This window comes from Aphanomyces astaci (genome assembly GCF_000520075.1).
Source record: "Aphanomyces astaci strain APO3 unplaced genomic scaffold supercont1.22, whole genome shotgun sequence".
Lineage (NCBI taxonomy): Eukaryota > Oomycota > Saprolegniomycetes > Saprolegniales > Verrucalvaceae > Aphanomyces > Aphanomyces astaci.
The window spans coordinates 583983-598948 of NW_009798285.1; the positions used below are offsets into that span (position 1 = coordinate 583983).

The following is a 14966-nucleotide window of genomic DNA, read 5'->3' on the forward strand; positions in this document are numbered from 1 at the left end:
CTTGCACAAGAATGCCTGTACATCAAGCAGGCAGTTGGTGAGATGGGACATCCCATCACCACATCGATTCCTCTCCACGAGGACAATCAGAGCACCATCCAGATCGTGAACAACTCTGGCCACCATGGGCGTACCAAACATATTGATGTACGCTACCATTTCATCAACGACCTTGTGGAACAACAGACGTTTAGTCTTGTTTACACAGATACGCGACATCAAGTCGCGGATATCTTTACCAAACCACTTGATGTGACGACGTTCTGCGCTTTGCGCAGTTAACGAAGGGTGAGCAGCTGCCGCCCGACAGCACCCTCCGGCGCGAGCCAGGGAAAGCGAACTCTGGCCTCTCAGCCCATGACTGCGCCGACATGTAAGGGGGACGCCCTGGACCATGTTGGTTCGACATTGGGGGGTGACGGCATCCCGGTGGTTACTCGATCCATCCGGCCCTTCCACGGCGCGTCGGTCGGAAAGGGCCAATTGGTAGGGACCCGCTGAAAGGGATGTCCGACGAGTTGAGTCCCGGACAAAAGACGGTGTAACCAGTGGTTGTTACGCTCACTGAGCTTAACCGCCAGCCTCTTTCTGCACTCTGGGCACCTGATTCCGGTTGACAGTGCGTGGCGCTGTTGGGAGGCAGTCAGAACACCGTGTTCTGATAGAGAACATCCCCACTGCCCTGTCAGTCAGGTAGCAGTGTCTGCTAGCTGTGTAGGAGGTTTTTGTGCCTTCTAGAGGCTTTTTCTCAGAGTAGAAGTCAGAGCAGACATTTGGTCACGGAACATAATTGGATGTCGTGGTCAATCATAGTTAGTTCTGATTGGCTGGTTCTTTCCAGTCAGAAATAATTCACTTCCAGTTATTCCTTCTGCCTCCCACGTGCCTGTTCCTGCCTACTGCCCTCTTCACTCCAACTACTCCGATTTAAGTACTACGCCGGAAAATAAATAATCCACACTTTGGTATAGGAAAATAAATAATCCAAACTTTGGCGATTGTACAGTACTGATGTAGATGACCAGTTTATGAGTGACCTCGTTCATTTGTGGATTCGCTATAAAAAAATATAAGCGACGGATTTCTACTAACTAATCTCGGCTGTGTCTACAAACTAAGACTTACTAGTAATCACCAGGGACTTACTGTTAACCAACTTATGTGACATGCGGATTGCGCAATCGCTGGCTTGATATTTTCAAATCGATGTCCCAAAAAAATGGACTAAAGAAACGCCTAAACCAATCAAATCACGTCCTGTGAAATTTCTGCCAATCAAAACGATTGACCCTCCGCATTGGGCAAAACCACATATATACTCATCTTTGTATAGCATAGTTTATTTTTAGATCAAGTGGCCGAATGCAAGTCCAAATTTGGGTGAAATGCACAATATATACACTGCAATACAGTCATTCATAACTAGGTGAGCCCGTTGCTCTGCCGCCGGTGTTAAGTGACGTTTGGAGCAAGATATGTAGTTTTTGTTGCTGCTTATTGTTGTTGTCATAGTTGAGCCTGGCATAGTTTTCAGACATTTTCTATTTGTAGTATGCGTTTTCAAAACTCTCCTATCTGCGGTACAACGGGGTCCAGTATTTTGCGAGAAGATGGGAATCAGTCCTTTTGCGGTGTGGTCCACTGAAAGTAGTATAGGCTGCGGTAAAAACTTTGCAGCTATGCTAAGACTAAGCCGTGCATCTCAACTCACCAACCCTGTGATCTTTGACGCGTGGCGTGTAGACTTGAAAGCAGTTAGCTCCACCTCTCATGAACATCCAATAGCGTCGCCGTTTGACACGCGACGTGTATGTCAGAATACATGTCGGTGCCAACTTATGGGTATGCTCAATCGCATCGCAAATTATCTCGTGACATGTTGGTCAGAACACAGTCGGCGCCAACTCACGGTCACTCCAATAGCTCCGCAGATTGACTCGTGATATGTTGGTCAGAGTAAAGTCGACGCATCTTGCAGGCATGACCGCTGTGTTGGATGTGGTGAACAGTACTTACGTATACACTTCGGAAGGAGTTCGTCATATAAGTATCAGTGTTTTCGATGTACCGCCGTGTTGTGTGGCGTCATTTGAGGAAAAACAATGCTGTAGAAACTTGATGTACAGGATGATTTGCTTCGTTGAGTACAGCAAGGGTTTCGGATCTGTACATATTTGTGTTGAACGACGTGACGAACAACACGTCCGTCTATTGAAAATAGCTTGGGTTTCCTATATTTGCTATGATGGTTGATGGTACGATAGGGGAAATACGGCATGGTACGTAAGATGCAAAATCGTTTAGTGTTGCAAAAAGTAGGTTGTGCCGATGACCGTTATGTGAATGGATGTGTGCACGATATTTAGAAAAAATGAATTCCGTCTTATGGAGTATTTAGTTTTCGTCATTGGCAAAAATGGAGCGGTACACGACGTTCTGGGTGTAGATTCCTTCGATTCCGGGGAACTTGCCATCCCGTACTAACACAGAGATCCCAGCCTTGGTTTTGGCTCGAGACAGTGCAACATACAGTTTTCCGTGAGAGAACACTGGGCTTAGCAAGATATGTCCCACGCGGCTTAACGTTAGGCCCTGAGACTTGTTGATGGTCATAGCAAATTCCAACTTCATTGGAAACTGGCGTCGCTTCAACTTGAAAGGGAGGTTGGATTGGCTGCCCTCGTCGACCAAGGTGATGTGCGGTACGAAGACTCGCTTGTTGTTAAATGCGCCGTGGGTTTCGTCGTAGGTGCAATGCTGTTGATCTTTCTCGTGCACGGGCAATACTTCGACAGCGTGGGACATCCTTTGCAGGTCGTAGCAGCGGATGCGTGTGATAGCTTCGAGGGAGGTCACGTAGCGTCCTTCAACGTACTCCCGTGCTTCGTCAAGCATGGGCTGGCGTTCCTGGTCGGTGAAGACAGCGTACGTGATCCGATCGCTGCCCTTGTACACGTACTTGTACAGATACTTGACGGCCTTGATGCTTGTGCATACCTCGACGTTGATGTGGCAGTTGTACTTGTGCACCAAGTACAGGTTGTGTGGCACACAGTACTGGTCTACGGCCGTGTCGCGTCGGACTGTATATCCATCGACCCCCTCGGTTGTGGTAGCATGCAGGGGCTGCGGAAAGCCTTTCTTGCACTTGCCAGTCTTGTCGGTGCAAGCCCTCGCACTTGGAATCACCTGTCCATTTCGTCGTATTGCACATGCGTGCACGTATGGGTCATGAAGTTCTTCACTGACTCGTGTAGCTGGGGGTTCTTGATCTCGTCTGGGATGCGCGTGGATACCACATAGTTGATGTCTTCGACGGTCCTGAACTTGTCTTGGTCTTCCATGATGAGGAGCATGTGCACATGCGGCAAGCCACGATTTTAAAACTCTTCAACACGCACGGATGCGACAACCTTGCTAAGGACGTGTTTCTTGTGGATGTCGTCCTCGAAATACGTTAGCTTCGACTCAAACACACATGTGACAATCTCATCGCGTTCAGCTGACATTTGATGGGGCTTGAGTTGACTGATGATCTCCGGCTAATTGGGGTTGCACGTCATGGTGACGAAGAGGCATGGCTTCCCGTACTTGCGCACAATTGCCATGGCGTTGAAGTAGCATTTCTTCATGTAACGCTTGCCGCCAGTATAGCTTGGAGGCACGATGGACTTGATGCCAACGTTGTGGAATCCTGAACGTCTCTCGGCGGCCTCCTTTACGCTTGCGTACAAATCGAATCGCAACTTCTCTCCCTTCTGCGAAATGTAGCGCAGCCTGTTGGTTTCCACGCGAACGAAGCCGACCGTAGTGTACATCTTACACAGCATGGAGGATCGGTGCAGCATGTCGGAGAAGTCGTCGCCGTCTCATTCTTGAAGCCAGTAGTTGAAGAACGCACGGAGAGACAATGATTTCCCGTCGATCTTCGTCATGGTGTACTCCCATCCAGAACCTCCCATTGGAAACAGGAGGGGAAACTGCAACGCGTCGTGAAGTGGATTCGTTTCTCGAATGGTTGTGAACCGGTTCGAGTTCAGACTTTGCAGAACCACATAACGGCCTTCTGTGGGTTCGCTGCCGTCTCCATGATTACCGCAAGCTGAGCCACGGTAGGCAAGTTGTGTGTTCGAGCCTGCGCGCCACCAACAGCCTTCAGGACAATTTGAAGATTGCCCCCCGATGTCCCGTCCTCTTCCGCTCGACGCAAACGTTCTTTGGTAGTTGCATACGTTCTCGCCAATGGGTTGTGGAGGTCCATCACTCGCTGTATCGTGGCAGTATACCGCGAACTGAACACCGGAAACATGTTTCGTCGGTGTTGAAGTTGCTCCTCGCTGGTGTGCATGTAGATTTGGGCAAAACTGGGTTGTCGCAGGTTGCCACTTCTGTTCAGGCTGGGCTGCAACGGACCAATGTTGTGGGTCAGCTGGCCTTGAATACAATACGTCTTGGGGCCGCTGCCGCTGTGCCTGACCTCGTTGGTTCCAATGGAAGTGAAGTTGAACTGAGCGTTGTACTGACGGATGTGCTCGATGAAGTTGCGCTGCTTGAAGAGATCTTTGAACGCTTGCATTTCCGGCGAGTCGGGGAAAACGTAAGGATTCATCTTTACCATGACCTTCAAACAACAGGGCAAGTTTTTGAAGTCGTGGGGTGTCAACTTTGCTCGGCAGTGCGGGCACGTCTTCGTTTTCCCAGGAACATGCAGCCGCGTGTGACCACCTTCCTCAAACACTTCGTACGATTGCCGTCCGACGTAATTCACAGCGCTTCGGCATGGAGGCCGTACTTGAATCGTATCTTGGACGGGATCATGAGGAAGGAACGGTGGATCTTCGCGTTTCGTAAGTCCGCGTCACTTTAGACCCACTCACATTGCTATTTTATCCTAACACCGAGAAGAACATGCATGGACATGAACTCCGAGCAGAACATGAACACCAAGCAGACCATGCATGACATGAACGTACCTTGCATCCTCCAACACAATTCTCGAATGACGCCATGCCAGAATTGTGGTGCCACGACAGTCTAATTATACACCAAAATATAACCAATGGAATAGTTGTGTCATTGTTTTTGTATTTGCGTATTGAAAGCAGTGTTTTCTCACTAAATGGGACGTAATATTGCAGGTTTGTGAAATTGTAATGGGTGAGATATCATGATGATAGAGAATTTCGTATTCCTTCGATCACATGTCACACAACAACAATAATTGACCGAATAGAATAGTTGCGTCTTAGCTATTGTGTTTTCCTGTTGAAACTGAGTTTTCATACTGCTCTGGACGAAATATATCTGGTTACTTGTATGTGTACAGTACTCGCACCGTACAGTGTGTGAAAGAGGCGTTTCGAAACAAACACATGGCAGGTCAGTGGACATTTCTACTTGGTTTAAGTATCGCATTTAAGTGGGAGTGCCGTTCCCCCTACACGACCAAATGACTTGACATTTGTATTGCACACGACACTACGACTGCGTCACTTCCACAACCTCGTCGCCGTTTGTTGAAACGTTGTCTACTAACCCTTTTCCTTCACACATGATAACATTGACACTTTGGTCGTGATTTCTGAAAACACATCATTAAATTCGGCGATTTCTGATCCAAAATGTCCAAGGGCATGTGAAAAGTGTAAATATGGCAATTTAGGCCAATTGTCGAGCGATCACCATCATGCAAATTAGATTTCATTTTAAAAACGATGCCATTTGAAATTTCACCATAGTTAAAAGCAAAAGACACTTTTTGACCCTTACAAACGCGAGCTTAAAAAGCTACTTTAATGAGAAGAGTAGTTTAGATCCCCGATTTTTGCAAACTGGTACTGTACTACTAGTAGTACTACATACTGTCTGTTTGGGCGAAGTCAAGAATGGTTTCTCCCATAACTTTTACCCTAGGAGGTATTTCCCAGATCCAAAGGTATATTTGAATTCAGGAGTTTAACCTGCTGTAAGTGAGGGGTTTTATTTTTCCTGGATTTGCATTCTGCTCTCCCAGGTTTGAAATGAGGTTTAAGCACCTAATGCAACGTACTTAATGGAAGCGTATTTTTAAAACTGCTGCATCGAAGTATTCTACACTTCAGTCTTAAAACAAAATAAACATTAAATAATCTATAGTATTTCTATATCAGATGTACAAATTATTAACAGTATTGAAAAAATATAACTATTTAAATAGTCTACTTCATTAAAATACTACGTTTCGTCGCTGGAATCGTTGCTTGCGAACGTAGAGCACAGTTTTGTAGTTGGGCCTTCTGGCTTCTGCAAGCAGAATATGTGATCGAAGACGAAGAGATTAAAAAAAACTGCCTTAAAATCGGCCCAGTGGAAAATTTCTTTGCATTCGACTCGCCCAAAAGGACAGTGCTACGAAGTACTTCGAGTATAAAATAATATCCTACGTCGAAGTATGTAACACGATGCGATATTGGATGATAACGGGAACTGGGTCATTTTGAAATTCAAACGACAGCGAATCTGTGCCAATGCACGTGGTTGATTGTAGACCCCACCTTCACAGTCAAATACCTGTGGTGTATGCCAAGCAATCGCCCACGTCTAACCTTGGGTCCAAAGGCCCAGATACGTGCGCATCACCTTGCGATCGACAACCACACGTTTTCTGTCACTTGCACGTGGGTCGTGCGGGAGTTCGGGGTCCCTGTGCACCTGTCATGAATCACGAGTATCGTTCGCGACGCGCGAAACCACGACATGGCAAACATTGATAACGCAGCGGCCAACATACGCCGCAACATCAAGGCTCCCCAACTAACCGAGATCAACTTTCAGCTTGCCGCATGGGTCGTCAATGCCAACGACAAGGGTGTGCCTCGATTACTGGCCAGATGATCAAGCGAAAGGGTCAACTGCTCGCACGAGAGCTCAACGTGGATGACTCTGTCCGCTTCTCCAACGGATGGCTGCATCGGTTTCAACAACGCAACACGTTGAAGATGTATCGAATGCACGGCGAAGCTGCGTCCGCCAACAACGCTGTAGTTCGGGACGGTCGAACGGCGCTGCGATGGGAGAGGAACTGAACGATCCACGCGACATCTACAACATAGATGGGGCGGCAAACTTCTACAATCGACATCCAAGCTCTACCATCGCGAAGAAGAAGACGGCGGGCTCCAAGAAGGACAAGAGTCGTCTCTCTGCTGCCTTAGCGGCGAATGCTGATGGTTCCCACATGCTGCCACTATTGTTCATTGGCAAGGGCATGCGACGGTGGCGCAAAATAAATCCCCAGACCACGAAAACGTACCGTAGGTTCGGTTCGTGTTCGGTTTGGCACGATGGTCAGTGCCCCAGTCGATTGTTTTCTGTCCGTTGAAGATCTCCGTAGCATCCTAGGAATTCCTCCATTCGACCTGACGCCATCCTTTCGGGAACCAACCAAGTGTGAACACTTGGGGACATTGGAGGACTCCCGAAACTCTCGCAAACACCCCTCGCATCGCATATCACATCCGGATAGCACCTACTACTCTGGACCGCTAAAATGCTGACATTTGCATCCAAGTTTTGGACCAGAGAAATTCCGACACTTATTTGACTTGGCATTTGTATTAATAACGAAATGACAATTATACTGGATGATTGTATTCACTCGTAAGAATTTATTATTTTTCATTTTGTCACCGACGTTATGTACTGTGCTGGGAATTGAGGAGGTCATTCAACTCAGCTTCATTGCCAAGCCGCACACTTAACATCGATAAAGCCATTGCAACTGTATCTTCGTCACAAGTTACATTCAAGTGAGTCAAATCAGTTTTTAGCTTATCTTTGCCCATGTGCGGTAGCTTGTACTCGTTGCTTCCGCCATTTTCTATCGACAGCTCCATAACGCTTTGAAGTGTCATAAATGTTTTTGCCAATGTATCATGTGGCAGTTGGCAAAGAGCAGTTTCAACAGCACTAATCAGCTCATCGATATTCGATGGAGTTGACTGATACTGAAGAATTGAAGAATCCTAAATCTAAGACGTTGAAGTCGGGACTGTTCGGTGGTTGATTTCGAAGTCGAATAGTCCATCCATCGTTCACTGCAAGCTGATCAATGGCTTTGTTCACGGACTTTGCGTGTGGGCCGGCGTTGTCTTGCTGAATGTACACCGTTGACGACTTCATGACCAGCGGCAACTTCATCTTGATTGCAGGAATTACTCGGGTGAGCAACATGTCTTGGTACACTTGGGCGGTCACGTTTTGGGGCTCGGTGAGCATCGGCCCCCAAGGTCGATTCTTGCTGTTGCGTTGTGCTGGCGCCTTCACAACAAAGGGCCACATCCCGATCTTCCCGTCGAACATGCGGCGGATGCTGACATCGTACCGGGGCCGCGCAACAGCACAGAGGAACATTACGCACAGAGGGCACAGAGGAACATTACCTTTGTGATGAAGCGCTTCGACTTGGACTGACGGTGTGGCAACGTTTCGTCGTCGTACACGTAGAACTTGCCCTTGTTCTTTGTCAAAAAGAACCACTTCTCGTCAACGTGCACGACGTCGTGCAGGGTCGTCGAAAACGTGGTTCTTCTTGACAAAGGACAAAGCAAACTTCATGCGTTCTTCCTTGTTGTCCTCAGTCAGCAATGGCCGCAGGTACGACGATTTGCATCGGAGACGGCGGTTGCGCTTCATGTGGCGCAGAATGGTTGATCGCGGAACTCCAGAGTGAAAGGCCAAAGCTCGGGTGGTTTGTCGTTTATGAAACGGGACGAACTTGATCGCTGCCTCAATGGCTTCAGCAGACCACTTCGTTTTCGCTCCACAGTTCCCTAATTCAAGTTCATCCTTTAAAAACTGAAGCCTTTATCATTTTATACCTTTCATGCGGGTTGTTGGAGGTGACGCGATCATCTTGGAGCCGCACTCTGCGCATGCTGCTTTCCACGAGTTCCAGACCGCGGACACCGTTGTGCGATGGCAGTTGAATTGGTCTGCCACGCCTTTGACGGATCCATACTTTCGCTTGCCGCCATTGCTGCTCGCTAGCAGCATGTTGATCATGGCTTGTCGCTCCACGTCGGTAAGGTTTTGAGCCTTTACGCGAGATTGCGTGGGTCCAATGGACTCGCAGCGTGACGAAGGCATAACAGGGGGGTTGTGGTTGTGTAGTAGTTGTTTCGGGCTGGTTAAAGAAGAAATGTAGCATGTACTACACATCATATTACTCTGGTCGTGGAAACTTCAAACTTTGGCGCCTCATATCTCCAGAACTAAAACATTCTGGAAAACGCATTTATAGTCCAATCAAAGCCCTTGGTTTGCTCTCTTTGGAGAGCCTATCAAAATGCTTATAGTGCAAAATCTGACCTTATTCCGCCAATTGGAAGTAAATGTCGGGTTTATTGTGGACCAGAGTAGTATGTTTTTATTGTTGTCTGTGGGGACTGATCAGAGATTGGTTGACGTGAGGCCACCAAAACTACAGCAAACTCGCAAATATTTGCATTCTAATTGGGCGATGACGAATCAATAACTACATTTCATTGGTTGAATAATTCGTGGTTGCTTGGTCATATGAGCGACACTTTACAACCATGGGGTCTGACCTCATCATGGTCTTGATGGCTCGCTTAGCCAGACGTCGCTCGTTGCTCAGGAGAATGCGTGCGCTAAAGCTACGTGCAGCTCTCAAAGAACGCAACAGAGTTCAAACAGCGTCGTTACCAAGAATGCAGACAGACATCGCGTGGTACTACATGTATGCTTCACGTGATAGAGCGTCATTTATAGCCACTGTGTCATTGACACCAGAGGCGTTCGACGAGCTACTTGTACCCTTCGCTCGTGAATACGTCGATTTATCTCGGCGAGGCAGGGGTGGCCGGCCGCCACGTGTCCAGGATAAACATGCTGTTCTCGCTATTGTGCTGCATTTTTACACGGCAGCCGTCGAGCACAAGACACTGCAGGAGCTCTTTGGCGTCGCATCAACGACACTCTCGAGACTGCTGCGGCGGGGTGAAGACGCCCTGTCCAGGGCACTCCAATGCATGCCGGCCGCTAGGATCAAGTGGCCATCCAAGGCCACGCAGCTGTACTGGGCGTCCAAGTCACAAGAGCGGGAGCCACTTGTTAGCGGCGTGTTTGTTTTTGTCGACGGCAAGAGCCTTGGCGTCCAAGAACCGTCGTGTGCCGATTTGCAAAACGCTCATTACAACGGTATGTCCCGTGAATGTGATTGACACTGATGTTGATATAGGTTGGTTACACTCGCTCTTTGTCACTGGCGTGCTTTGCTTCGGGCTCGACGGCACGATCATTTGGGGTCGCCACAATTGCCCGGGCTTCTGGAACGATGGAGAGATGAGCCGAAGGTTGCAGGAGTTTCTGGCTGATGGTAGCCGCGTTGCGCCGGGAATTAAGTTGGCGTCGGACTCAGCTTTTCCTGTCGGTGGCCTAGCGTTGGGTCGAATCGTCACTCCGTTGAAGCAGGGCAACTTGGAACGATACCAAACCGAGTGTCGCCTTGGACTGCAGACCATGAGCGATTGTATTCCGTCACTCCGTCAGGCTGCAGAGTGGGGAATGGGGGCCGTCCCAAAGGTTTACCGACAGCTCATGCTACCTCTACCCTTCAATCCAGCTTTGCGCAACACAAGACTCAGCAATTTGTTTCGACTTTGCAACTACCGTGTCCGGCGTACAGGCATATAAGTCAGATAAAAAATGTGTTTGGAATTTAGCAAGTTCTTCGTATGCATTTTGGCACCTTCAATATGATTCAACCACGGACAAGCATAATGCCATGGAAATTTAGTTCAATTTTTTCGTCTTCCTAGCTTCGTTTTGACTTTTTCGACACATTTTTCACGAATTCACCAAAGTGGAACTATATTTTGAAAAATGTGCCTAAGCTAAGTACATATTCCTAAAATTGGTTATTTCTCCAAAGTTTGTGAAGCAAGTCTTGCAAATCAAAGCAAAAATACATCTCGAAAGTTTTCTTATTTGCTAGTTGTTACCAAAAAGCTTGGTGAACAGCATGAGCTGCATTTCATCGGGTTGTGCATCGCGTTCAGATCGATCTCGCTGGACTCTTTCCTCACGCTCTTGTTGCTGCTGCCGCCATTCGAGCACTTTGTCGAGCCGTTTTTCTTCGCGCTGAGCAGCGCGTACGCCCATGAGCATCGTCATGGACTTCATGTCCGACGATGCCTTGGCGTCAGGTACCATCGCGCCATCAATAAACTTGTCAATTGATTGACGTGTTTCTTCGCCACATACCCGCGGGTATACTTTCAAATAAATTAGAAGTAAAACCTATTAATATAAACCAACATGATTTATTGAACTATAAGCTAATAATCTTTTATTTTTTTTGTTGTAATGCTGATAAAGAACCTATTAACATAGATAAACAGCACGACGTCATACCACCACTGGGGGGGGCCGATGCGGCCCGCTTCAATCTGCTCCCCAACATAGCGAGCTCCGACTCGCCCATGCCGGAGCGACTGGGGCGCTCATGGCGCGACGCAGGGAGAGGGACCTCGTTCATCTTGACTTGGCATTCATCTACAAGACAGGCACATTAATAACCGAATTGCATAGTATAGAGTACATGTACCTTGCTCGGACGCATAGTCGTTGCCCATCGCCATGACTGTCGTCGTCCATGTCGTCCTCGTCGTCTTCCATGGGAGCACTGCACAGTTGGCGTCGATGGGACGACTGATGTATTTGGCCCGAACGACATCCACCGGGCACGACGGATCGCCGGTGGGCTTTTCGTGGTTTCGAAGCGTGTAAAACTTGCGCTTGATACCTTCTGCATGACGGAAAGGGTATGGCCCAGCATTAAACTTGGCGGCAGCTTCATCCCAGCCGTTACTTCCGGCCGGCATGAGCTGTGGTCGAGCATCAACTCGACCGACCCTGGGCACCAACTCTTTCCACGACTCTTTGCTTTCTTCGCCATAACTAGGATTACAAGTTAGAGTGTTGTCCACTCGTTAAACTCCTCTTTGATTTTGTATTAACTGCTACGGTGGCTTTGCTTGCGTGGTCGCAACTTGCGGAGACTATTTTTTGGTCTCCGCAATTTGCGATTGGTATTAAAAAACCAAAAATGTCGCAGATGCGAGCCACTCGCTAAATGTGATACGAGAGATTCGGGAGTCTTCCATTAGTCACATTAATTTGTAGTAATGTCAAACAATTTGCATAAAAAATTCCAATGGTTTCAAACGAATTTAGATTAAAAATGATTCTTGGTCTAACGTTGTAGTATCACAACCGCAATGGCGATACAAATTGTATCCTATCCGCTGATTTATGTTGTGCACTCTACAAACGCCACATCTAATACAGCACGGACTGCCATGGGTGTTAGCCGTAGGCAGACAAGGATTGAAGTTACATAGTTAAAGCTATATATATGTGATTGAAGCTGGAAGAGCTCCAGGCTTCACATAAGCCAATCATCAACGACGTCGATGTCGCCGCCGACACGCCGCCTTCCGCGACGGCAGCGAGCCTGGAGGCCGAGAAGATGAAGCGCCTCTACTACCTGCGCATGCAGGAGAGCCTGATCAGGAGCTTATTTGGTTACCAAATGAGTTTCTGATTCAGCTCCCCGGCACGATCAACAACCCTGACCTCAACCTCTCTGACGTCTGGGCACGCCTCGAACGCGATTATGCGCAGTCGTCGCTCGATCTGAGCACGACCTTGTACCTAGAGTTTATAACTCTACCTACGAAACCATTTAAGTGCGTCTTTGATTTGATCAAGAGAATGCGCTCTTTGCAGAATCAGCTTAATGGGCTGAGTTCCCTTGATATCCGAATATCAAATTTCCCAGGCAGTTGTGGCGGCACTTCCCCACGAGTACTTTGGCTCTAATGTGAACCAAACTACTGACGGTTTTAAACTGTCTACCATCGAGACACTAATGAAGCAGGTATTTAGCGACAAGTCTAGTGAGGCTATTGCAAACATGTCTAGCAAGCTCCCAAAACGTGAAGTGCACGTCAACCAAGCTAAGGTTCACCGTAACCAAGCTAATGAGAGAAAGTCAACTGCCTACTCGGAGTGTTTTTACTGTCACGGCACCGCTAATGTGGACGGCAAAGGCCATCTAAAGGCCGACTGTGCCTTGCTTAAGAGCGACCTCAGTGAAGGGATCGCATTAGATGACTTCTGCAAGTTAAAGGGTATAACCTATCAAAAGTCCATACCATATTCACCAGAAGAAATTGGTGCCGCTGAGAGAGATCATCAAACTAAGTTTGGGAAAGTACGGTGTGTATTAATGGATGCAAAGTTGCCTGCGGTGTGGTGGCCCGAGGCCGTTGTTTATATGAACTATGTTAAAAACAGAACTCCAATGAAACGCTTTGGGATTAAAACACCATACGAAATGTTCTATAAAGAAGCACCGGACTTGACTCGTTTACACGCATGGGGTTCCCTGTGCTGGGCTTATGTACCCAAAGAGCTTAGGAGTGACAAGAAACTCTCTGCTAGAGCTACAAAGTGTAGATTCCTCGGTATCTCTGAAGAGTACAAGGGTTACCGTCTTCTTGATATTGAACGAGATCGCTACTTCGTCGCAAGAGACATTCTATTCGACCCTGTATCATCACAAGAGTTCATTCGTAATGCGTTTGAAACTAATGATACCGTTTTAAATGACGACGAATTGTGCGAAATAAAGGAACTAAGTGGTTCCAAACGTCCACTAGAAATTTCTGGCAATGATGAGCCACGAAACAAACGTTCTAAAATTGACACTACAGTAGAGACAGTGGGAGTTGGGACACCTGCAGAGACAGTGGGAGTTGCTTCGAAAACATCACTCCCCAAACCAGTGCCAATTGAAACGGTAACATACTTAGAACGTAGTGCACGTAAAAGACAACAACCCAGTCGCCTGCAGTATAGCTGCAATACTAGTATGGTTAATAAGTTAACCGACAAAATCGCTGTTGATAAGCATCGCATGCGTCATAAAGTACCAAAGTCTTACAAGGAAGCCATGCGATGTGACAATCGCGCCAACTGGGTGCAGGCACTGGATTCTGAATATAACTCACTCTTGGAAAATGACACATGGGAGTTATGTCCAATGCCATTGGATGAAAAAGTTATTCCCTGCCATTGGGTATTTAATGTAAAATATTTATCCAATGGTAAAATTGAGCGTTACTAAGCACGACTCGTAGCAAAAGGTTGCCACCAAAACGTTGGAGTCGACTGTGACGAGATTTATGCTCCCGTCGCTCGATATGAGTCATTACGACTTGTACTAGCAATAGTAACTATACTCAATGTCGAGTGTCATCAAATGGATGCTGTTACAGCGTTTCTAAATGGAACGCTAACTGAGAGAATCTACATGCGACAGCCTGTGGGCTACTTTAGGAAAGGACCTGAGTTTGTTCTTCGCCTAAAGAAGAGTCTCTATGGCCTACGCCAGGCACCTAGAATTTGGTACAATGTTCTACATGCTTTCCTCACAGAAATGGGTTTTGTACGGTGCTACAAAGAGTATTGTATCTACGTCCTAAAAGTGGGAGAATTGAGCCAAGTGTTCAGTACCAAAGAAAGTGACTGGGTCATATTAGTTGTATATGTCGATGACATTACTATAGTCTCTCCAAGTGTCCAAAGTGTGAACAAAATAAAGGCTGAACTATCTGGCCACTTCAAGATGAAAGATCTTGGCGAGATCAGTTACATTCTCAAAATGGAAGTCAAACGTGACCGCAACAATCGACTTATGACGATTTCTCAGAATAAGTACATCAATGATTTGATGGAAAAGTTCGGTATGACCGAAGCTTCAACAGTATCGACACCTCAAATAGTAGGACAAGAGTTGATTGCTGAAAGCAACATGTCAAGGGAGCAGATTGATGCACAACCCTACGACTACAGGGGACTTATAGGATCACTGCAGTATCTCGTCAGAGGCACGAGAC

At 47.3% G+C, this 14966-nt stretch overlaps 4 protein-coding genes across 4 annotated transcripts; 2 read left to right on the forward strand and 2 right to left on the reverse strand.

Moving 5' to 3' along the window:
* Positions 1-6869: 6869 nt before the first annotated feature.
* H257_09309 (hypothetical protein) lies at positions 6870-7206 on the forward strand (the record flags this gene model as incomplete). Its single annotated transcript, XM_009835481.1, has 2 exons — positions 6870-7003; positions 7092-7206. The coding sequence occupies 2 exons, from the start codon at positions 6870-6872 to the stop codon at positions 7204-7206; spliced, it is 249 nt and encodes an 82-aa protein (XP_009833783.1).
* Positions 7207-7956: 750 nt separating this feature from the next.
* On the reverse strand, positions 7957-9126 carry H257_09310 (hypothetical protein; the record flags this gene model as incomplete). The annotated part of the gene is made up of 3 exons (XM_009835482.1): positions 7957-8447; positions 8535-8810; positions 8859-9126. The coding sequence occupies 3 exons, from the start codon at positions 9124-9126 to the stop codon at positions 7957-7959; spliced, it is 1035 nt and encodes a 344-aa protein (XP_009833784.1).
* Positions 9127-9575: 449 nt separating this feature from the next.
* Positions 9576-10695, forward strand: H257_09311 (hypothetical protein; the record flags this gene model as incomplete). Its single annotated transcript, XM_009835483.1, has 2 exons — positions 9576-10200; positions 10241-10695. The coding sequence occupies 2 exons, from the start codon at positions 9576-9578 to the stop codon at positions 10693-10695; spliced, it is 1080 nt and encodes a 359-aa protein (XP_009833785.1).
* Positions 10696-10992: 297 nt separating this feature from the next.
* H257_09312 (hypothetical protein) lies at positions 10993-11885 on the reverse strand (the record flags this gene model as incomplete). The annotated part of the gene is made up of 3 exons (XM_009835484.1): positions 10993-11276; positions 11416-11556; positions 11609-11885. The coding sequence occupies 3 exons, from the start codon at positions 11883-11885 to the stop codon at positions 10993-10995; spliced, it is 702 nt and encodes a 233-aa protein (XP_009833786.1).
* Positions 11886-14966: the final 3081 nt, after the last annotated feature.